At 40.1% G+C, this 25256-nt stretch overlaps 1 protein-coding gene across 1 annotated transcript in view; it reads right to left on the bottom strand.

The window, feature by feature from the left end:
• Nucleotides 1-25256, bottom strand: part of PCNX2 (pecanex 2) — a 318318-nt gene that overhangs the window by 108033 nt on the left and 185029 nt on the right. The window contains 1 exon segment of the mRNA XM_030935586.1: nucleotides 4595-4703. Within this exon segment, the coding sequence (XP_030791446.1) occupies nucleotides 4595-4703 (109 nt within the window).

Raw genomic sequence — 25256 nt, forward strand, 5'->3', positions numbered from 1 at the left:
GCCCCATTTATATGTAAGATATAAAACAGGAGTGAGTGTTGTGCTGTCCACACTTTCACATACATTTTAGTAGATTTAAAATTAGATTTAAAAAATTATCCAGGCATTGTGGTGTACACCTGTAGTCCCAGCCACACAGGAGGTTGAGGTGAGAGGATCTCTTGAGCCCAGGAGTTTGAGGCTGCAGTGAGCTAGAATTGCACCACTGCACTCCAGCCTGGGCAACAGAGTGAGACCCTGTCTCAAAAAAATAATGATTTTTTTTTTTTTTTCAAGAGTGATTTTTTTTTTTTAACTTTCTATTTACTCCCAAGCATTTTCAGGAGTAAAATGTCACATCCTCCATTAATAATACATTCCAATGTTGAATTGTTTAGGTATCAGAAAGATCTCTATTGTGCTGCAATTTAAATCCAATTCTTTTTATTTTGACCTAGGTTCAAATAGAGAACTACAGAACAATATGCTACTGTAATATCTATTATCACCCATCAGTTTCCTCTTCTGAAAGCTGAAAATACCTAAGTACTTCTGCCACAAAACACAACATATTAGCTATTATGCTCCTTGTCATTGGAAGAAAAGGGAATTGCATGGAAGATATCACTGAGTGAAGGTATTGAAAAAAATATTAGAAAGCAGAGTGAGGTCAGAGGTGGAGTTTTCTGAGGGGCTGTGTTGAGAAGAAAAGAAGAGGGAGAAGTCCCCACATCAGGGGACAGAGGGTGTGATGAGGCTTGCAGAGGAACCAGTACAAAACCAAGTGGAGCCAGGGCTGGGCAGATGTGCTAATATGTGATTATCCGGCTAAGTCTGTCTAATTTTTAGAAGACAGTGGTCCTGCACAGTCTCTACACATATTAAAAGGGGGGCTGATGTGGCTCTTGTTTTTTATTCTAAAATTTCCCCAGAGATTACATTGTACATTTTTTAAATGCCAGAAACAATTATCCAAAATTTAAGAAGTGAGGAAACTGTGCTAGTCTAAAAATAAAGTTCAATGTGGTAGGAAAGGAAATGACGTTTAATAGGTTAGAGGGAGGGTGGCAGTGAATAAAGAGGACCTTTTTCTTTTTTTTTTTTTTTTTTTTTTTTGAGGCGGAGTCTTGCTCTGTCGCCCGGACTGGAGTGCAGTGGCCGGATCTCAGCTCACTGCAAGCTCCGCCTCCCGGGTTTGCGCCATTCTCCCGCCTCAGCCTCCCGAGTAGCTGGGACTACAGGCGCCCGCCACCTCGCCCGGCTAGTTTTTTTTGTATTTTTAGTAGAGACGGGGTTTCACTGTGTTAGCCAGGATGGTCTCGATCTCCTGACCTCGTGATCCGCCCGTCTCGGCCTCCCAAAGTGCTGGGATTACAGGCTTGAGCCACCGCGCCCGGCCAAGAGGACCTTTTTCTCAGGAAAGATCAGTAAAGAATTACAGCACACTCTGGGCAAATAGAAAAGGCTGTCACTACTACTGGCAAGACAGTGCCAAGAAAGAAGAGCTACTAAGAGGAGTAGGCGCATAAAGCCCACTTTATTTCTTTCTAAGAGAAACAGCTGAGAGATTAACCTAAGGGGTAGATAATCACTCCTTCAAAAACACACTTAAAATGAAAACATCTATTATTTGTTTTGTTTGTTTTTTGTTTTTGTTTTTGTTTTTGTTTTTGAGATGAAGTCTTGCTCTGTCGCCCAGGCTGGAGTGTAGTGGCACCATCTCGGCTCACTGCAACCTCTGCCTCCCAGGTTCAGCTGATTCTCCTGCCTCAGCCTCCCGAGTAGCTGGGACTACAGGAGCCTATCACCACGTCCTGCTAATTTTTTTGTATTTTTAGTAAAGACGGGGTTTCACCGTGTTAGCCAGGATGGTCTCAATCTCCTGACCTCATGATCTGCCCTCCCTGGCCTCCCAAAGTGCTGGGATTACAGGCGTGAGCCACTGTGCCCAGCCAGAAAACATCAATTATGAAAAGATTTTAAAAAATCATTAGAAATGCAAAAGGATGCACCAAGTAGAAAGCAGCCCTCCCAATCTCTGGGTTTACTATAGAGAATCTGGCTAAGTCTTTCTAATTATTAGAAGACAATGGTCTTGCATGGTCTCTACACATATTAAAAGGGTGAATATTCTCATCTTTCCCTGGAGGTTACAAGCTCAGAAGCTAACAGAGGCTATGGAGGGAGAAAACATGCTAGTACTAGAAAAAGCAATTTACCAAACAGTGCCCTGCTGGCCTGAAAGCTAATTCAATTCCAAAACAGAGCAAATTAGTCCCTTTTCAATGCTGATATGGAGCCCACAGCTTCTTAATAGAGTGATAAAATAATTAACATTTCAAAATTAGCCAAGATCCAGGGCTGACACTTAATAACTTAATAGCTTTGTGTGGGTGGCATGTATATCCAGTTTTTCAGCTATTTATCTGATTACAGTTTGAACAGCATGATGTTGGACTCCAAGGAACAAATATCTACCTTTACAACTGAGGAAGGATGAGGGGGCGTCCATAGGTACGGGGGAAAGGGTAAAGATTCTGTCAGTGGCCAGCCTCCAGGGAGGTCAATTTGAAGGCTCTGTATCTTAGCAGAAGGGGTGGAAGTGGGTGTCACTAACAGGGCCAGGCTTAGGAACAAAACAAGGGGGTCCACTGAGTGTTCTAAAACGGAACCACCAAATGCTCAATAAAATCTGCATCTCAAATGTTTCCATGTTGTAAGGCAATTAGTCTATACATCGTGAAAGTATTTAAATTTAATGCTCACTGTGCGCAAGCTGAGATAAATCCTAATGCTGTCTTTATTCTTATAGGACTTATTAAGTGCCAAATACCATGTGCTCATGTGTGAACCCTCAACACGAATATAGGGTAAGTATTTGAAAATTATGGTTCCCAGAACAGTCTTAATTCAGTCATGGAACTCCAAGGAATAATAAGTAATATTGAACTCACCTAACAAGGCATCAACAAGAAATGCTACAGACAGATGCAAGTCCAAAGTTATGACATCAGGAATTATAACTTCAAGTTTTAAATTCTTGGTGCAACTCCTCAACAACAAATTTGTGTTAATCTAATCATTTTCACTGAATAAACATGCTTTAAATTCTAAAAAGGAAACTTTAGAAATACGTCAGAAAGAGATTAAAAATCAACTCAATATTTCACCTGTTTTTGTTTTAAAGGACTCTATTTGGAAAACTGAAATTATTGGCTTTATAGAAAGTGATTACAGCTAAAGGGAAAGGGTGGAGCATAAGCTCAGGCTTTGCAAATATATATATAATTTTTCCTTAGCTTGTTCTGCCAAATGACCTTGAAACACTTTAGAAATATTAATGCACATCTAAGAATAGGAACCTAGAACAATGTGTATTGTGAGATCCACTCTTCGTATGCTTAACTTTTTTTTTAAAAAAAGTTATGGGCCTGGAAGAAATCATTTTTCAAAATATAAAATATATTATTACTCAAGGATTATCCTAAGTATGTTTCCATTCCTGTACACCAAGTTAAGGTCCTAGAGAGTCCTTAAGAATTGTCTTAATGAGCCTTACGTAAATTTCATATGGAAGAGAGCTCTGAGTGGTCATTCAAATTAGCTAACAGCAGCCCTGATGGATTGCCAGAGTTTAGAACTGTGGTTCACACACACTGATGGCATAAGAATCACCAAGAAAGCCTGTGAAAAGACAGACTCCAGGATCCCGGCCCATGAAATTTGATTTAAAAAGTATGAGCTGGGCCCAGGAATCTACTTAGTTTAATTAGTTCCTCCAGGGATTCTGATGCAAGTGGTCCCTGTTTCCTGGGAAACACACAGGTTTAAAAACTCTAAATTCAGTGGGAAGGAAAACCTTTGAGGACGTATTTTAGGTCTGAGTCAAATTTTAATTAATCTCTTTCTTCGAGAGTATTTTTAAAGCAATTTCTCTCTCTGCTTCCCCTTACCCACATGTGCACATATATAAAACTTAGCTATCAATGTCAAAGTGATGTTTAGAAGGAGCATCTCAAAATTTGTTATGAAGTAAATTAAAATTATTATGTAAACACTGTAAAACACACATGGAAACCAAGGCTTCTTGCCTAATAGCCACTAAAAGACCATAATTTAAGTTGTTAGTCTTCCAAATGCTGTTTGTACCTAATCTTGGGTTTCTGAACATCACTGAAGTACAATATGATAACCATACTATAAAATAATATACACTTGATAAAAATGTATTGAATGCATCAACCCTATCCACAATGTTTAATAACAGCAAATGTATTTGCACTATTTTGCATAAGGCAACTCAATCATTTAAGCAGTAACTTTCCATTTAAAAGACAGGGTATCTTAATGCAGATCTGGGCATGGGAAATGGAAGGACCAGAAAAAAAATAAAAGTAACTCCTGAATATGCATTAGGAAGCAGGAAGAGTTCAAAATTAAGAAGTATCTTTTAAGGCTAAGTGGCCTAAAGGGATCCAAAGTGCCTCTTCATGTCCCCATTAAAATGTAATCTTAAAGACTTTACAATCTTTTTATTGCCAGGGGTCAATGAAAAGCTTGCTTCCGTAAAATGTGAATCTCAGCTGGAGGGTGAAAATAGAAGCAGAAAGGATACGAGGAATGGCAAAGAGCTGAGCAAACACGTGAAACGAAGAACCCCAAGCCATCTGCCAAGGAGCCACATATGTCAGGACGAACTGTAACTTGTGAAGCAGGTCCCCGAGCTGAAAGTAAAAGAAAAAACAATTCATCAGAGAGGACAATGACAACAGTGGTAACTGCATCAAGGTCATTTAAAGGACATTTGTCAAGGTTAGGAAGGGGCAGTGGGGCAGTGAAACTACTGTCTGCCCTCTCACTCTTATCTTCCTGCATCTCTTATGCAATGCAGCCATTTATTGATATTTTAAAACAGCAACAGGCTGATCAGAAGAAACCTTGCATGGTTAATCTCAACAGATTTATTATTTCAACCTACATATATGGTGTATCTCTTTGCCTTTCTCAGAAAAACAACCGCAGCTTGGTCTTTCCTCCTTCATAGTGGATCTTTTGGAGGGAGTACATACAACCTATCATCATTTGACATTGTTGAGGTTTTTGTTAATTTCATTTTACCTCTTCAGCTGCTTCTACTGGAGAAAATAGCTCCATACCATTGAATTGCAAGTTACAAAGTACTGTAGAAAGCTAAGACAGGATATGAAGCTATTGCACTGGCCAGACAAGCCAGCACAAGGAGAAACCAAGTTTTGGGAAGATATGGAAAATACAGAAGAGAGACCTCACATAGGGTGAACCGTTCAGTGGTTTGATTGGAGATGGAGATGATGAATGTGCAGGGAAGGATAGAGAAGGATGGATTACTCTGGCTTTAGATCTCTGCATTGTGGTAAGAAGTGACTGATGAATCCCAGATGCAAAATTCTGCTGCTGTCACTTCTAGATGTGGTCAGTCAGTATCCCACCAGGATTTCTTTCCCCAAAATCCACATCGGATCTTCTTCCATAATGAAAACTTCAAATAGTATGCCATGTTTGTTCCTAGACTGGCTAGCATTTGAGACAATAAAATACATTCACCAAGGCCGTGATGTGAAATGAGAAGAAAAAATACAATCTTTAATTAGGCTCAATAGCCATTACATAAAACAGAAGGTCACAATGAAAAGAGGGCAAGGATTGGGCAATGGGGCCATTAAGAAAGCATTCAAGGAACCAAGATAACTGAGCTCTTCTGTGAAAAGCCAACCTGGTGATTTTGGAACCAAAAGATGAGGTGACCCTGATTTGTTCCATGAAAATGTAATAAGGCAAAAGAAGGTTAATTAGAATCCTCTCCAAATCTTTGCCTCACTTTTCTGGCCTCTACTGATTCTCATAAATATTCTGGTTTTGGAGAAAAACTTTAAAGTAGAATAAAACATTACTGGATAGGCCATAGTATATGAACCAAGAATAAAAGGTCTCTCAAAGGCACAGCAAACACAGAGAATCCTTAAGAAGTCACAGGCATCTGGTTATGTATAGAAACCCTGACCTAGAAACACGTCCACCAGAGACTCTAGTTACAAACCTAGCACTGAGTTTTAGGTGAAAGCTGAAGAATTTTAGATAGAAGAGAATGGAGGAATGATAGGGAGGATGGCAGATGGTGAGAGGGAAATAAAAAAATACAGGAAACAGGGAAGACAAAGGGAGGATTAAAAAAGCAAAGAAAAGAAAAATGAAAGAGAAAAACTAGATGATGTGATCAGGCTTGTGGAACTATAAGGAAATAAGAATTCCAGGACAGGAAAAGAGGAGTTTGTTTTTTGCTCATAACTTTTCACTTTCTTTACTCTCACTCACTTGCATCAACCATAGAGGATTGATCTCGATTGGTTTCCAGGATATTTCAGAAAGGCCACTTTGGTTTTAATCCTGGGGCTGATTTCAGCCTCCTGAATCCATTCTAGATGGGACTCTGCAGCCCCCAGTGCCTTTGAGAGTTTGTCAATTGAAAGAGCAGCCTTTCACTCTATCAACCTGAGGTCCAGTCTTACAAGTTTACATAAAATACAGTCGTTTCCCAACCACTTTACTTTTTACCATCATTAGGTGACTTCTACAGATCAAGAAATGGATAGTTCTAACACAACTTCAAACTCTTGACTCACTTCTGTGAAGAGATAACGATTTGCATTAAAAGCCAATGTCATTTCCTTTTATCTCCACCATTAACCCAACCAGAAGGGGAACGCGTCAAGAGCCCAAGAGAAGATATGACTTCTGGGTTACCAACCAGTGCAAAAGTGGTGGTGGGCTCTCTTGCTCATATATACCTAACCAAACTCTATCAGAAAAAATACCTCTGGATTTGAAATCTTCTAGTCACCTCACTATTAAGAATTCTTAGTTGAGTTATTAAGAATTAATCTTGTGACTCATGTCTAGGTGAAAATTGCAAGCATGAACAAGATTACCTCATATGATACATGGCCCCCAAATGCCCTAAAAATGAATCATGAGTTATGGAAAGTTACTCCTGTTAGGTTTTCTGTGTATTCCTGTATCCTCGGAGGCATTTAAGCCACCTTTTGAAAAAGCTGATAAGTAGGTCAGTTACGGCAACTACAATCAGACTGGCTGCCCCAGGGAAAGCTTCATCTGCAAGTTTGAAGCTCTAACAAGTTAAACTTTGCTGCGTTATGATTAAATGAATCTATTACAATTATTTTCTGCTTAGCACAGCAACTTGTATTTACACATAAGCAAAACCAGTAATCAGACATCTAAGGATTCCAGATACAAGCACTCTCCTGCTCTAATTGCAGCTGAAGCCCCAGGTGTCCTTGTTCTTTTCCTTTGACTCTCTATGCCTTTTTTTTTTCATGAACTTTGTGAAGAATAAAATACGTGCTTTGTAAAGCTTTTCAATACGAAGCTCACAAAACAGACTCCACCGTTCTCAATCATTGAAGAAGCCAGATCTCCTGAATGTCATTTCTTTCTGTAGTAATGATTCCTCCACAGCACAGTAATTTTAATGCTCCTCTATGAAGCCCACCAGAAAAAGGATGTGTTCTAGATGAGTCAGATGCTAACACATGCCAATATTTAAAAGCATGGGCTTGAAGGCACGCTGCCTGAGTTTGAACCCCAGCTCTACCTCTGGTCATACATTTCTGGATCTATAAACTGGAGATGATAATAGTACCTCCTCAAAGTGTCATCTGAGGATGAAATGGCTTCATCTTTGTTAAAGACTTAGAACAGTGCCTGGCAGACATAAGTGTTACAAAAGAGTTTGATAAATGTTAGGACAAGTGGATATCTTATTCACAGCCTAGTAATTTTAGAGCCCTCTTATTCCCCAAACTGAAACTTACCAAGTCCAGGTCCTCTCATTTTTCAGAGAAAGAAACCAGGCTCAGAGGGGTTAAGTGGATTGCTTAGATCAGACAGCAAGTTACTGGCCCATCTGAAACCAGAGATCAAAGTTCCTGATTCTCCATCCAGTGATATTTCTTTCACCCAACTTTACCATGCCTCCTAGAGGCCATGGGCCTTCTGTGAACTACAGCAATGGGAAGAACCTGCCTGACATGCAGCAGCTACAGAAAGGTCTCCTTTATCCAATATTTCCTGCTGAAAGCAGAGGGGCAGGATCCCAAGCATGAACATCACACACTATAGCTGCAGCCACGATTCAGACAAATTATGGCTACAGCCACGTTCTTTCATATACACAATAAAAAAGGACCTGATCTGCCCTGGAACATCCTTTTCAGTGTAAATGTCTAATTAATAAAATATGATACTACCCAAAAAGCCTGATGACCCTCGAAGGATCTCAACACGGCAGACTGCGCGCTTACTTGTGCTTCTTGAATGTACAACTCCAAAAAGATTGATTTGGCTTGGCTCATGTATTTTATTCTTTTTTTTTTTTTTTTTTTTGAGACGGAGTCTCACTCTGTCACCCAGGCTGGAGTGCTGTGGCTGGATCTCAGCTCACTGCAAGCTCCGCCTCCCGGGTTCACGCCATTCTCCTGTCTCAGCCTCCCGGGTAGCTGGGACTACAGGCGCCGCCACGTCGCCCGGCTAGTTTTTTGTAGTTTTTAGTAGAGACGGGGTTTCACCGTGTTAGCCAGGATGGTCTCGATCTCCTGACCTCGTGATCCGCCCGTCTCGGCCTCCCAAAGTGCTGGGATTACAGGCTTGAGCCACCGCACCCGGCCATGTATTTTATTCTTATAGTGTGGAGAGACATGATCCAGGTTTAAAAAGACTTAACTTCATATTTTTCCTTTATACTTTATCCTTCTCTTTAAGGGTAAAATCAGGTAAAATAATTTAAAATGAGTGTGTATCAAAACAGCAATTTCTAAGCACAAAAGAAAACCTAAATATTGATCATCAATGAGAAAAGTATATGAAGAGGGACCTCCTGCACCACATTGGCCATTGTGTATAAAATAATGAAACATTTAAGATAAGACTTAATGGAAACAGCCACACCAACAGCTTTCCAGTAAGCATGGCCACAAGCATTATAATATTGTATTGAAGTACTTTAAATAGAAATCTCATTTAGATTAGCTATGAACTTGCATCTCCTTAGACAGTTTAAGGTCTTTGTTTTTATGAAGCTTATCTCACTCCTAACATTCTACTTCCAAGATCTTAAATCTCAGCCCTATTAAAATGCATAATAAACTTTATGAGTTACTGGAATATAAAAGAAAACAAAATCATTTGGGTTTTTTCCACTTAAAACACTAGGAAAAGAGTAAAGAAAATCACAATGAAGGCCGGGCGCTGTGGCTCACGCCTGTAATCCCAGCACTTTGGGAGGCCTAAGCAGGCGGATCACCAGAGGTCAGGAGTTCCAGAACAGCCTGGCCAACATGGCGAAACTCTGTCTCTACTAAAAACACAAAAATTAGCCAGGCGTGGTGGCACGCACCTGTAATCCCATCCCAGCTACTCAGGAGGCTGAGGCAGGAGAATCACTTGAACCTGGGAAGCAGAGGTTTCAGTGAGCTGAGATCATGCCACTGCACTCCAGCCTGGGCGACAAAAAAGAAAAAAAAGAAAAGAAAATCACAATGGAATGGCTGTTTCCCAAAGAAAGCCCCATAAATACTCTCATTTCAAACGACCTATTTTGGAAATACCTTTTCAATTAGACCTAGACGTGCTGTTATATCTCTGCTATAGATAGTAAATACACAAACCAGCTCGAGAGAAATGTCTCCAAATAAAGGTGACCCCAAAACTTTTCCTTGCTAATACATCTGCAATAAGGCATATGCTATCTTCACTCTGAAGACACCCCCCTCCACACACACATTGTCCTTCCTTTAATGAAATAACTGGCTACTTACAGAATTTTCTTGTATTTGGGTGTTGCTTTAGGAAGCTATACATCCATTTGATTAAAGTGCAATTTTCTCTCCAAATCCCACTCCTCACCTTTTAGCCTATTGCTCCATCCTTACTAATCTCCCAGATTCATTCCATCATTTGCCATTTTTTTGCATTTTGTTTTATTCAGTTAGTTCCTTCTCATCTTCAGTTAACTTCACCCCAAATTTGGAATTACCAATATTTGAACTTGAAGGGGTATACAAGGCTGAAAGGCATCGCAGAAACTGGCTGCTGAGTTAAAGATGCATGGAGTTCAAAGTGACAAAACAGTGAAGAAATTGAGGCTCTCAAGTGCTTGTAAAGGAGCAGACGAGATGAGAAGAAATTTGGAGATTCATGGGGAACCACATTAATGAATTCAGGTGGGAGCCCAGTTGAGGGATTAAAAGCTGGGAACAAAGGAATTGTGGAAAACCGTCAGATGTTTTGAGGCACAGGTGGTGATATGGGGAGTAGAAAAATGTTCAAGAAGGAATAGAAAAAGTAAAGCTAGTGACATCTCAAATGTAGGACACCATTTTTGGGGGAGGGGAAGCACCACTCCTACAGAATAACAAGTTGTTAACAGAAAATATGATCATTCAATTTGGGGATATTAAATATTTCCAAATAGTAACTGATAATACAAGACAGAATTTTGTAAAGTAAAAAACTTACTCAGACAATGGTTATAACTCATTACAAGAGTGACTTTCAGGCCAGAAGCAGATTCTACCTCAGTAGACAATGTGTTGGGAGCTCATTAAATAGCATCCATCAGACTTTGCAAAATATTGATGGGCTTCATGGAGCATGGTAATGCATAAAGGATACCATCCATTATAAAAATAATATAAATAATCAAAGAAGTTGTAAGAAAAAAATAAATTAACAGTTAACTCAAAAAAAGGGGACACCCCCCCACTGCCCCTGCAACAGTCAGAAGCAAACAGGTAATTTGAAATAAGAATGGTTAAGTCTGAACTGACACCATGCCGACCCAAAGGGAACACAGACATGGATATAGGTCTTAGGAGCTGAGGAATTGGGTTTTAGCATATTTGAATGGGTTCCATGTCCATAAAGAGCAAATTATAAAAAACTTCATTTACCAGTGTTGGGAAAAAGCAAAGAGAGTTTGCCTTCTGCCTGCTGTAGAGTAGATGAAAATCTGTCATCCATGATACACCAAAATCTCAAGTCCTCGTAATACAGGGCAGTGGGATTTAAATTTAAACTATTCCAATAGGGTGAAAATTTAAAAACAAGAAACTAACATAAAAGGTAGTGGAGGATGATAAAACTTCCTCACAGGAGTAAATGCATGAGATCCTTTTTTTTTTGGCTCCCACGAGTGATAACATACAACATTTGTCTTTCTGAGCCTGGTTTTTCTCACTTAACGTAATGACCTCCAGTTCCAACCGTGTTGTTGCAAACTGACAGGATTTTATTCTGTTTTATGGTTTAATAAATTCCATTGTGTATATATATACAGTTTCTTTATCCATTCCTCTGCTGATGGGGACTGAGGTTGATTCCATATTTTGGCTGTTGTAAATAGTGCTATCATAAACATGGGAGCACACATACCTTTTTAATATGGCGATTTCTTCTCTTTTGGATAGATAGCCAGCCGTGGCATGGCCAGAACACGTTTCAGTTCTAGTTTTAGCATTTTGAGGACCCTGTGTACTGTTCTCCATAGTGACTGTATTCATTTGCATTCCCACCAGCAGGGTATAAGTGTTTCCCTTTCTCCCCATACTTGCTAGACTTTGTAACTTTCTGATAACATTCATTTTAACTGGGGTGAGATGATATCTCAATGTGGTTTTGAGTTTCACTTCTCTGATGATTAGTGATGTTGAGCACTTCTTCATATACTTGTTGCCCATTTGTATGTCTTCTTTTGAGAAATGTCTATTCAGATCTTTTGCCCATTTTAAAATTGTTATTAATTTTTTTCCTGTTTAGTTGTTTGAGTTCCTTATATATTTTGATTATTAATCCCTTGTCAGTTGAATATTTTGTAAATATTTATCTCCCATTTTGGGGGTTGTCTCTTCACTTTGTTTATTCTTTCCTTTGCTGTGCAGAAGCTTTTCAGCTTGATATAATCCCATTTCCCAATTTTGGCCTTTGTTGCCTGTGCTTTTGAGGCCTTACTCAATCAATCTTTGCCCAGACCAATGTCCTGAAGCATTTCCCCAGTGTTTTCTTCTAGTATTAATTGTTTCATAGTTTCAGGTCTTATATTTAAGTCATTAATCTACTTTGATTTGAGTTTTGTGTATGGTGAGAGATAGGATGAAACTAGATGTTTCATCCCTCTGAATACACATATCCAGTTTTTCCAGCATCATTTATTATGTTTTTAAGTTTTTAATTTTTGTGAGTGCATGGTAGGTGTACATATTTATGGGATACATGAGATATTTTGGTATAGGCATGCAATACGTAATAATCACATCATGGAAAATTGGGTATCTACCTCAAGCATGTATCCTTTGTGTTATAAATAATCCAGTTATATTCTTTTAGTTACTTTTAAATGTACAATTAATTTATTATTGACTACAGTCTCCTTGTTATGCTATCAAACTCTAGGTATTATTCACTTTTTCTATTTTTTTTATACCCATTAACCATCACCACCTCCTCCCAATGTGCCCTTACTACCCCCAACCTACCCTCTGGTAACCTCCTTCTATTCGCTGTCTCTAAGAGTTCAATTGTTTTGATTTTTACATCCCACAAAGAGATGAGAATATATGATGTTTGTCTTTCTGTGCCCAGCTTTTTTTACTTAAAATAATGACCTCCAGTTCCATCCATGATGTTGCAAATGATAGAATTCTTTTTTATGGCTGAATAGTACTCCATTGTGTATAAGTACCACAATTTTTTTTTTTTTTTTTTTTTTGAGATGGAGTCTGGCCCTGTTTGCCCAGGCTGGAATGCAGTGGTGCGACCTCGGCTCACTGCAAGCTCCGCCTCCTGGGTTCACGCCATTCTCCTGCCTCAGCCTCCCGTGTAGCTGGGACTATAGGCGCCCGCCAGCACACCTGGCTAATTTTTTGTATTTTTACTAGAGACGGGGTTTCACCGTGTTAGCCGGGATGGTCTCGATCTCCTGACCTCATGATCCGCCCACCTCGGCCTCCCGAAGTGCTGGGATAAGTACCACATTTTAAAAAATCCATTTACCTATTGATGGACACCTCGGTTGCTTCCAAATCTTGGCTATTGTGAATAGTGCTGCAACAAACATAGGAATGCAGATATTTCTTCAATATACTGATTTCCCTTCTTTGGGGGCATATAGCCAGCAGTGGGATTGCTGGATCATATGGAAACTCTATTTTTAGTTTTTTGAGGAACTTCCAAACTGTTGTCCATAGTGGTTTACTAATTAACATTCCCACCAATAATGCACAAGGGTTCTCATTTCTCCACATCCTCACCAGCATTTGTTATCACCTGACTTTTGGATAAAAGCCAGGTGATGCTGCTGATGCTGCCAATCTGGGGACCACATATTGCAAGTCATTGCACTAAAGGGCTAGAAGCACAGTATTCAATTTTCAAAGCACTAGAGGAAAAAAAAGGACCAAAAAAGTTCATTTAGTTCAATAGATGGTAAGAAAGAAAAGGTGGAGAGCCAAAGTAAAAGCATCATGAACATAAAGCCAACAAAAAATACCATGGTAGAAAACTCTAAACATATCAGTAATCTCAGTAAATGTAAATAGATAAAATTTGCCTATCAAAATACAGACTCTCAGTCTGCCTTAAAAATTAAAATCTTGTTAGATTTAGAAGAAATATTAAAGTCACCTAAAAATTTTAGGTAAAATAATGTTAAAAAAATTAATACATTTTTACCAAATAAAGTTTCCTTACCTCTTTTAATAGTAAGCAAAATATTGAGGCTTTTACTCAAAATAGAATAAATAGCAGTACATAATGATGAAAGGAGAGTGTCACCAGGAAGATAAAATAATTGAAATGTATACACTTAGCCATGTAGTCTCAAAAATATCTGAAGTAAAAATGGGTAGAATTACAAGGAAAGATTAATAAATCTATAATCATAGGGGAAGCTTTTAAGATACTTAGCTCAGAAAATGATAGTTCAATTAGACAATAAAGAAGCATATGAAATATTTGACCAACAGAATTAACAAGCTTCATCTAAGAGATATGAGTATTAGAATCTTACAACCAACCAAAAAAATATAATTTTCAAACATAGGTGCATTTACAACAATTGATGCCTTACTAAAGTACAAAAGCAGTCTGATCCATGCCAAAAATTAGTATCATGCACACTGTTTTGCAATTAAATTAGAAGTCAATAATAAAAAGGTGGCAAAATAATAACTGTAATAATCACAATCCTTTGGATTTGCATGTAATAAAAACAATGGAAATAACAGTTAAGAATAAATTATAATGAAAATTAGAACATATTTTAAAATGAATGACAATGAAAAGCAGTAGTACCAATTAGAACTTTTAGAACCTAGGTAAAGCAATCTGTAGAGGAGAAGATGTTATCTTAAAACGTGCATCTTAGAAAAGCTTCACAGTCCATATTGGCAGGCTATTTCCTAACGTAAAAATTTGACAAGGATATTATGAGAAAGAAAATATATTCTTATCTATGAATATAAATGAAAAAACTCTGAATGAAATATTTACAAAATGAATCAATGAATGTATAAAAACACATCATCATCAAATTTGGTCCACTTCATAATGATATAGTATTAGGAAAACATGTTAATGTAATTCACAAAATTGAGAAAGTAAAAAAGAAAAACTATATGTTGCTCAATTGGTACAGAAAGGATGTAAAAAATGAATTCAACACCCATTCATAAACATCCCTTACAAACTAGCACTAAAAGAGTTACTTTTAAACCTCATAGAGGATACCAGAGCTATATGGCAATAAACACCGTATTTAGCAATAGAATCTCAGGATTATTCAGACAAGAGGCATCAAGCAAGATGAATCTGATTAACCTAAAACAGAAGAGTGAAAAGAAAATTACTAAGGGAGACTAAAATATAAGCAGAAAGGAAGGAACCTGGGGTAATAGTTTGTCATCTGTGAAGTACAGTTTCGGAAATTTTAACTAAGAAGAAAAACAGAAACAATGCAGGGATGACATTATCCAGCAGGAGTAGGCTACTTAGGCAAGTAAATGTGGCATTAATAAAGGAAACGCAACAAACCCTGATTCTTTGATTAGCCGACCTTATGGAGCCAGACACATTCAGACCCTTAAGAGAACACAATAGACAGAAAATATTATTTTAAGGTCATATTTCCTGACTGCTAATTAGCATATCCATAAATGCAAATGAAGTAGACATTGCACATTGAAATTTTACAATCTACCAAGATGTAGGAATGCACAAAACTCAAAGGTCTCCTCTGGACCCCTGAGAATTAGGAAGTAAATGTAATTCTGGGTCTGTGTGTTTCTGCATGTGTTGGGATATGGAGCTTTAGGTTAAGGACGTATGGGGAGGTGGGCCATTGAGGAAGGAAGTAAGAGTGGACTTCAATAAGGAAGAAACAGGAGATAATGAAAGTGACTGATGAGAGAGAGATGCTTTTGTTCTCTAAGTATCTTTCTAATTTCACCTTGGGGTGAAGTGGTAGAAATGACACAGTTTGTGCACACATTCTGTCTTCCTTTTCAATTTCCTGCTTCTTTAATTCCATGTTAGCCTTCCCGTAACTATTCCATATATGAAACAGCTTCTCTGTCTTTGAACCGCATTCTATTTAGCTCTCTCTTCCTTGTGGAGAAGCAGCTTCCTGAATTCTGCTTTTGGGAGCTTCCTCTCCTCCTTTTTTATTTGAGATGGAGTCTCGCCCAGTCTGGAGTGCAGTGATGCAATCTTGGCTCACTGCAACCTCTGCCTCCCAGGTTCAAGCGATTCTCCTGCCTCAGCCTCCTTAATAGCTGGGACTGCAGGCACGAGCCACCACACCCAGCTAACTTTTTGTATTTTTAGTAGAGACGGGGTTTCACCGTGTTAGTCAGGATGGTCTTGATCTCCTGACCTCGTGATCCGCCTGCCTCGGCCTCCCAAAGTGCTGGGATTACAGGCTTCCTCCCTCTTAAAGGTCTGCTATAATCTTGTGTGTAGTGAATCCTGCCCTTGGGAAACGGGTATGACAGCCAAGTTCATTCTCCTCCTATCAGGATACATGCTGCTTGCTTTTACCCACATGGTATTTCACCAAGATAAACAATGTTAACGTACGAGCTATAAGGCAACGTTTTGTAATGCCCTCCTGTCCGTCGAATCTCCTGCATACTTCTCTGGATATCTAACTTGCACATTGTCCTGAGGTTTTTCTATTTGTAATAACATTTCATCAATCTAGTATATACAGGAATGAGACGGTTCATGTAGTGACTTTTCCATGTAACTGAATCCTTCTCTCATAAACACTGAAACTTTCCACATTTATACTTTTTAAATCAAAATAATACGAGTTCACTTTTTAAAAAGTACACAATTACACAAAGTGTACAGTGAAAGTTTCTGTTACCTGCTTTACTCTAACCTAACTTCCAGTACCAGTCACAGTTAATGACTATTTGAGCAGTTATCCTTCCTGCATTTTCTGCATGTGAACATGTACTATACACACACAGACACAAACACGCACAGCCTTTTTTTTTGAGACGGAGTCTCGCTCTGTCGCCCAGGCTGGAGTGCAGTGGCTGGATCTCAGCTCACTTCAAGCTCCGCCTCCCGGGTTTATGCCATTCTCCTGCCTCAGCTTCCCGAGTAGCTGGGACTATAGGCGCCGGCCACCTCGCCCAGCTAGTTTTTTGTATCTTTTAGTAGAGACGGGGTTTCACAGTGTTAGCTAGGATGGTCTCAACTTCCTGACTTCGTGATCCACCTGTCTCGGTCTCCCAAAGTGCTGGGATTACAGGCTTGAGCCACCGCGCCCGGCCTAGACAGCCTTTTTATGTAACTTGAATTAACAAGGTTGGGTGCAGTTTGTAGTCCCAGCTACTCAGAAGACTGAGGAGGAATCACTTGAGCCCTGGAGATCCAGGCTGCAGTGAACTGTGATCAAGTCACTCCATTCCAGCCTGGGTGACAGAGACCTTGACTCACAAAAACAAAGAGCCCTGCTAACATTGTTTGTCCTAGGTAAGGCTATGCCTCAATCACGATCCACGCTTGGACATTCCAGCTATGTGAAGCAGGGTAGTTTCAATTTTGAGTTGTATTTTTGACATTTGACAAACAGAAACCTCTAATATACCAAATTTCATGTAAAATTAAAATACTTCAAAAGGCTTCTGGTTTCTTCCCTGGGATATACAAAGCTGTAAAGCATGTTTCTTCCATCTTTACAATGAAAAAAAAAAACCCACCAAAAAAAAAAAAAAAAAACCCACAAACTTCAAATACGTGACTTTTCTAAAACTCTCATTATAGAACTGAGTTGTAGAGCAGACAGCTCTTAGAGGCACGTGAACCAGAACAACCGCATCTTGAATAGGAGCTGGGTCAAATGAGGCCGAAACCTACTGGGCTGCATTCCCAGATACTTAAGGCACTCTAAGTCACAGGATGAGATAGGAAGTTGGCACAAACTACAGGTCATAAAGACTTTGCTGATAAAACAGGTTGAGGTAAAGAAACTGGCCAAAACCCACCAAAACCAAGATGGGGATAAGCGTGACCTCTGTAGTCCTCACTACTACACTCCCACCAGCGCCATGACAGTTTACAAATGCCATGTCAATGTCAGGAAGTTACCCTATATGGTCTAAAAAGGGGAGGCATGAATAATCCTTTTTTAGCACAGACTCAAGAAAGAACCATAGAAATGGGCCACCAGCAGCCTTCTGGGCTGCACTGTCTGTGGGGTAGCCATTCTTTTATTCCTTTACTTTCTTAATAAACTTGCTTTCACTCTCTACTGCAGACTCATCCTCAACTCTTTCTTGCGCGAGATCCAAGAATCCTCTTTGGGGCCTGGATTGGGAATCCTTTCCTGTACCACAGCTAGTCCACAATCTAAGGAGAGAAAGACACCTTCGAGGGGAAAAGGGACAATAAGCACTCACTCACCTGGGGCAGATGCAACCAAAGCTGGTGGGAAGATTGTGGCCGGTGGAGTGGATGAGTTGGTGAACTATGTGTGGCCTGGTGGGACAGTGTAAAGCCTCAGGGAGCCATAGAAATTGCTGGCTCTTTCTCTCAGAATTCTACAGGGTGTTCACAGAAAAGACTGGTGGGCACCCTAAGAACATGTCTGATGTGGCACAGACCTGAAGGGAGAAACGGCAGACATGCACAGGAGTGCGCAGCTCTGCCAGGCCCTTCCCCCATATCTCCGATGGAATAAAAATTGTAATCTCTGGAGGAAAGGTTAATAAATGCTGTTGTCTTTAGGGCACTGATGAAAACTCACTGCAGCTGGGGGGAGTTAAAAAAAAAAGGGATTGTTTAAAAACAAGAAACTCTCCTTCTGAGGAAGGGGCAGGAACACCTGCTGGGCCCCGGATTACAGATGGGGGAGAGGGAGGAAAGCTGAGGACACATCCCTGAGACCAAGGGGTTTCATTAGAAAATTAATCAGAATGTCCTCCGTGTCCCACCCCCTGCCACCAAGGTAACAAGTTGCAAGTTAAGAGTAAAACATATACCAATGGGAGAGGGACAGGGAAAGGTGTAAGAGCACGCAGCCACTCTGAGGTGCAGCCTGAAAGCTGGGGACCCAGCAGATTTCATTCTGGCAACCCCGCCTCACTCTCCAACCTGAACACGAGTTATCCCTCCAGGAATCCAGGGTCCACGATGCCCTGAGGATAACCACAGCAACAACGAAGCTCAACACTGTCCCACTCCCCAATGAGATTCATTCAACTCCTCCCCCCATATTAGAAGTCTAGCAAAGGAAATGTATGTTCATTTTCAGGCATAAAAACTATTTATCTCAGTCTCTATGGGCCTCCACAAAACATTCAGCTGTCAACCAAAAATTATGAGGCACACAAAAGGGCAAGAAAAAAATTTCACTCCTAGAAGATAAAGCCATAATCAAAGTAAGACTCAGAGATGACACATAGAGTGGAACTATCTGATAGGGGATTTAAAAGAACTGTGATTAATATGTTAAGGGCTGTACTGGAAAACAACGCAGGATGAAAGACTGAATGGGTAATCACCGCAGAGAGATGGAAACTATATAATAAAAAGTCAAGTGGAAATGATAGAAGTGAAAAACACAGGCACAGATATAAAAGGGCTTTCTTTCCGCAGGTTCATCACGCTGGACACAGTCAAGGAAATAATCAGTGAACATGAAGGCGGGTCAGCAGCAATGGCCCACACTGACACGCAAAAATACAACTGAGTTCAAAACTGAGACATTACTGAGTATCCAAAACCCTCAGAGCAATACCAAATTGTCTAACACAGGCATGCTTTGAACCTCAGAAAGAGAAGCGAAAGAGGGAAGAACAAAAGAAATAGTGAATAAATAATAGCCAAGAAAGTTCCAAAATGACAGAGAGCAAACCACAGATTCAGAAGCTCAGGCAAGGAGCAGTGGCTCACGCCTGTAATCCGAGATCTTTGCGAGGCCCAGGTGGGCAGATCACCTGAGGTTGGGAGAAACCCCATCTCTACTAAAAATATAAAAATTTGTCGGGCGGTGGTGGCACACGCCTGTAATCCCAACTACTCAGAAGACTGAGGCGGGAGAATCACTTGAACCCAGGAGGCAGAGGTTACAGTGAGCTGAGATGGTGCCACTGCACTCCAGCCTGAAGACAGAGGGAGACCCTGTCTCACAGAAAAAAAAAAAAAAAAAAAGGAAGATCAGATAGTACCAAGGAGCATAAATATACAAATGAACAAATGAATAAATAAACAACAAAACCACATGCAACAACTGCTGGAAACAAAAGACATACATTCAAACTGCTGAAAACAAATGACAAAAAGAAAATCTTGAAGGCAGCCAGAAAAAAGACACATTCCACAGAGAAGAACAAAGGCAAGCCCTGCAAAAGACTCCTCAGAAAACATGCAAGCCAGCAGGTCGTAGAGGGACATCTATAAAGTGCTAAGATGGTTGGGAGAACCGCCATCTTGTGGAACTATCAACATAGAATTCCATTCCCAGCGAAAATATATTTCAAAAATGTAAGAGAAATACTTTCTCATGCAAACAAAACTGACAGAATGCCTTGCCAACAGACCTACACTCAAGAGCTGTTCAAGAAAGTTCTTCAGGCAGAAGAAAAATAATGTAGGTCAGAAACTTGGATCTACACAAAGATATAGAACATTGGGAATGAAATAAATAAAATCATGTTTAGAAATTTTTAATTGCTCTGAAAGAGCAATTTTGCTCTAAAGCAAGAATAGTAAACAATGGATTGTGTGTTCTTAGCATATGTAAAAATAAGTATATGACAATAATAGCACAAAGGACGGGAAGGAGAAATGTTAAAGTTCCTTACACTACATATAAAGTGGTATAATATTATTTACATTTAATATATATTTAAATTTATATTATTTAAATAGCATACCACTTTCTGTGTAGTGTAACGACACCACACATATACTTTTAAAGGCAGATACTGATGAATTAACTTTTATATTCCTAATATAAGAGAATGAGTTTTAAACAGCACAAATATGTCAGTAGAAGAAATAAAATGGAATAAAGAAGTAGTTCAAAGTGACATCCCCTCAAAGTTTATCCTGTTATCATTCTTTCCACTGTCCTAATCACGTCTCTTTCTAGAGACTCTTAAAATATTTGGTATATAATTTTTTATCACACGGAAAGTTGTACAGAATCTTGGCAGCAAGAATGGGCGTTGGAGTCAGACAGACCCAGGTTCTGATGTTAGGTCTGCCTCTTACTAGTTGCGAGATGGGTTTCAGTCCACTGAGCTCAGTTTTCTCATCTGCACAGCAGACTGGTCATGCTACCTACCTCAGAAATTTATTGTGAAGATTGAATGAGATCATCCGTGTACATTTTTAGCTCAAGAACAAGAACACTCTAAGTGCTCATGCATTCATGTTGTTTTACTGGTTGCACTTATGAGATTGATTCAAAATTATTTATTTATTTTTCATTTTTTAATTTTTTGAGACAGAATCTTGCCCTGTTGTTCAGGCTGGAGTGAAGTGGCATAATCATGGTTCACTGCAGCCTCAACCTCCCAGGCTCAAGTGATCATCCCACCTCAGCCTCCCAAGTAGCTCTCCAAGAAGCGCCACCACACTAACTAATTTTTGAATTTTTTCGTAGAGATGGGGTCTCCTTATGTTGTCCAGGCTCGTCTCAAATGGCTGAGCTCAAGCGATCCGCCCATCTCGGCCTCCCAAAGTGCTGGGGTCACAGGCATGAGCCACCACACCCAACCCCAAATTATTTTTTATATCTCTATCTCTCTGGCATCCCCCATTAGAATGCACTGCCATTGGCAGCAGACACTGGTATTATTTACAGTTTTACTTTTATCTTCTAGAAGATTTGTAGGCTCATAGTAGGTATTTCAGTAAATGCTTTTCAGAAGGTAAAACAAGTGACTGAAGGCCTCAGGTGTTGTCCCAGTTCATCAAGCTAACGGGCTATAGGAGCTTGGGTTCAATGGAATTTTTCCTATTGCTTCATGATTCTCATTTATGTGTCAGATCTTCGTAATTGCCACTGCTTTTTCGGGTAAGACAGGTATTTATCCTCTCCTTCCTCCCTGGATGTTTCAAATTTGTATAGTAACCATCTCAGTCTCATTCATAGCCTTTCTTCACCTAAGGTAGAAACACCATGGTTTGGACCACTCAAAGTACTTCCAAAACTGCTAATTCAAGGAAAGAAAGAATGGGAAAAGCTGTGACCTTGAAGATCTTGTCCTAAATATGAGCACCTGGTACGGAATTGAAATCTGCAGGTTCTAAATGTACATCCTATAAAACAAGATGCCTACAGCCAGCACGGGAAGGCAGATGCCAGTGGTCAGCCTTGCAAGGAAAAGGCTTCCTTGGCTCTTCACCAGACTGAGTTCTCTATTCTGGAAGCATTTTAAGAAGGGCCTTTCAGAGGGCACTCCCAGGTGCTGAATGAGGAAGGTTTTCAAAATTCTTTCAGCAAGTGACTCTAGAGTTGTCACCTGTCTTGAATTCCCTGATGCCACTCAAGCAGCCTTTGCGCCTTAAGCACACCTTACTTCCCTGCTCCTCAGAAGACTCACCAGCTCTGGCTCTTCAGTTCTCTCTATTAATGAAGGCACACCACTGCCCGGAGGGACTGCAACATTTAACCAGTGAGCAGGCTCCTTCAGCAGAGAATGATGCAAACTTTTTAAAAAGATGGGCATTCATAAATGCTTCTTTGATGTATTAGCAGGGATAAATGTGCCTGTGTACATCTTTGAACAATATAACTAACTTCACATATTTATTATAGTATACTTTGGCATGAGAATTAAGCAAAAATGAAGAAAAAAATTTTCAGTCTTGCATGCTAGGCTTGATGTCCCAAGTAGGGAGAAAAAGCTGACTCTTACTTTGAAGTAAGAGGAGTTGCTAGCATGTATTTCAGCCCCTCCCATGAGATGAACTGCAGTAACTTACAGGGGATGAGTTAAGGGAAATCATCCTCTTTCTGTGTGGGTGCTGTCCTAGGGAGCAGAAGACAAAAAAGTAGGTGCGTTAGGCTGTAAATCTTTAACTAAGGGATGTGTAGGGTCTGTGCAGGCACTTTCCTGCAATTACACAACACAACACTAAGAATGCAGCCACAGGCTGTGGTCACAATCCAGTGAGCTGGCCAGTTGGGTGACATCAGCTTGTCATCCCCAGGGTAGATTTATAGCTAGAAGCAGATTGTGGTTTATTCTTCTTGGTTTTGCAAGAGGGACTCTGATGACTAGACAGCACAGAGGAACAAACTCACAGTGCAGCCGCCAGCTCTACTGGCCCTGTGCTAACTCCCCACTGTGAACAGGACAGCAGGCAGCAGCTAGACAGCTGAACAAGATTCATAAGAAGCCAAGAAAATCAAAACATACACCTTGAGAAGCCAGAGGAGGAACTCTAAGTAATCCATATGCTTAGTCTAAAAGCCTTTCTTCTCCCTTTACTCCATTCCCCCATCACTGAGTCAGCATCTCTCTAGAATAATAAAACGCCACCCAACCACTGCATCCAAGCTAAGAGTTTATTTCTCAAAAAAGAGTTTTCCATCTCGGAAGCTCTCAAATGAATTCAGTCAATATCTGCTGAGTAATTATTATGAACCTGCCTCTTGTTAGATGTTGCGTAAGGTAAGAAAGAAAGAAATACACCAGTGGTCTCATCACTGAGGCATTTCCGGTCTTCCTGGGAACACAGACGCACTAGAAGTGCATTCTTTGTTTTCGGGCATAGTGCAGAGCTTGTGAAATTCTTTCCCTGAACCATCCTGGGTGGCAGCTGACAGTGAAAATGTATCCCTGAAAGTCCAGAAAATGTGTTTTGCCTATGCAGTGGCTGCATGGAACTTCTGGCAAACCAGTCTTTACTCCTGAGCCTGTGCAGACTCGAATAGCACTGAATTCAAGTCAGCTGCTGTAAGTGACTTAGGATATGTTAGTGAACAGTCATTGTAAAAGATCAATATTCAACATTCCAGAGTTTTATTTCATATCTACTCTGTGCCTGACTGTGTTCTGCAAATTGGGGTTCTATCAGTAACCAAAAGAGACAAAGATCTTTTGCTTCATGGAACTTAACATTATAGTGGGAGAGACAATAATATCATAACAATTAGAAAGTGTGTTGTAAGATGATGAAGGCTATGACAAAAAGGTAAAAAGTAATGTAAGTACATAAAAGGGTGAAAAGATTGGAAAGCTGGGGTGGACGGTGAAGTAGGGTAAAATTACAATATGAAACTGAGTGGGCAAGGCAAACCTGACTGAAAAGGTGAGATCTGAGCAAAGGCTCGAAAGAGGATCGAGTCCAGTGGATATCAAGGGAGGAGCATTTAAAGACAAAGGAAACAGAGCATGGAGTCTCCAGGGACAGCACATCTGGCATAGTGGAGGAACTGCCGGTCTACCTGGGTTGGGCATGAGGAAGAACAGAAGAGGAGGTCAGAGTAGGAACAGAGACCAGTTGGTGCTGGGCCAGCGTCAGGGGTTAGACTTTTACTCTGTATGAAGTCATGAGTCATTACAGGGTTTTGGACAGAGAAGGTACAAAATCTGGCTTGTGATTTGAAAGAAAGACTTGAGAGACGTTTGGTTTCTGCTGTGGCATGTAAAGAGCTTGGAAGTTATTTTTACAAGAAGAAGAAACTGGATAAACAGAAAACTGATTGTGCGTCTTGACCCATCAGATCACTGATATTGCAGCAGTCACTGCCACTCTGGACTATGGAGTGACAGGCGCATCCAGAAACTCACAACGGAGATTAGCTTCTGTGGGGTAAAAGCTGCTGTGGCCATAAACTCCTAGGAACATTTAAATGATAATTTTCATGAAGTGCTACAGGCTGAGGGTGGCCTAGCATGAGATTAAGAAACTCACGGGCACCATGGCCTTAGGGAAGGGCCTATACTTTCAGGGGTTTTACTTCCAGAAACCCCACTAGGTTCTCATGGTGAAGATCAAGAAACATCCCCTCACAGCTCTAGTAGGAGGTGGGAAAGATTAAACAACGCAAAACACACAGGCTCATCCTCCAAAGCACAGCACTGTGCAGGAGCCGATCCCACATGGGAGAAAGAACTTCCTTCCACACCAGTTTACTCCAGTTTATCTCACTGGAAAGAGGAAGGGAGGAAGAAACATAGTCATTGGGGGTCAGGGCTTCAAGGAAATACATTGAGACTACTACAACCAGGGAAGGAAGTAGAGGGTATTTAAAAAAAAAAAATTTACCACTTTGGAAACATTTGTGAAGGTCACGGCCTGGAGACACAGACCCAATTAAAAATAGATTTAATTGGAAGATAACAGAATGCACCCCCTACCCCACACCTTACCAGCACACCAACAGGAACTCAATATAATAACACTAGATCACAGATAACAGAGCTACAAGACATAAACTGTTGCTGAGGAGAAGCTTTAAGGGAAACCAAAAGTCAAGATGAGACAAAAACAAGGACACTAGAAAAATCGGAAGCCTCTGAGACTCACAGCTAAAGCAACATTAAACATGGCCTAACTCTTAGAGTAACATAAATTCTCACACCAAATGCTTTCTTACCTCAGTTTCTGTTACCTGATACAACAGGTTCAACTTTCAACAAAAGATTAAGGGCATAGGAAAAGGCAAGAAAAAACATAGTTTAAAGAATTAAAGA

The sequence above is a fragment of the Rhinopithecus roxellana genome, chromosome 8, assembly GCF_007565055.1.
Source record: "Rhinopithecus roxellana isolate Shanxi Qingling chromosome 8, ASM756505v1, whole genome shotgun sequence".
Taxonomy (NCBI): domain Eukaryota; kingdom Metazoa; phylum Chordata; class Mammalia; order Primates; family Cercopithecidae; genus Rhinopithecus; species Rhinopithecus roxellana.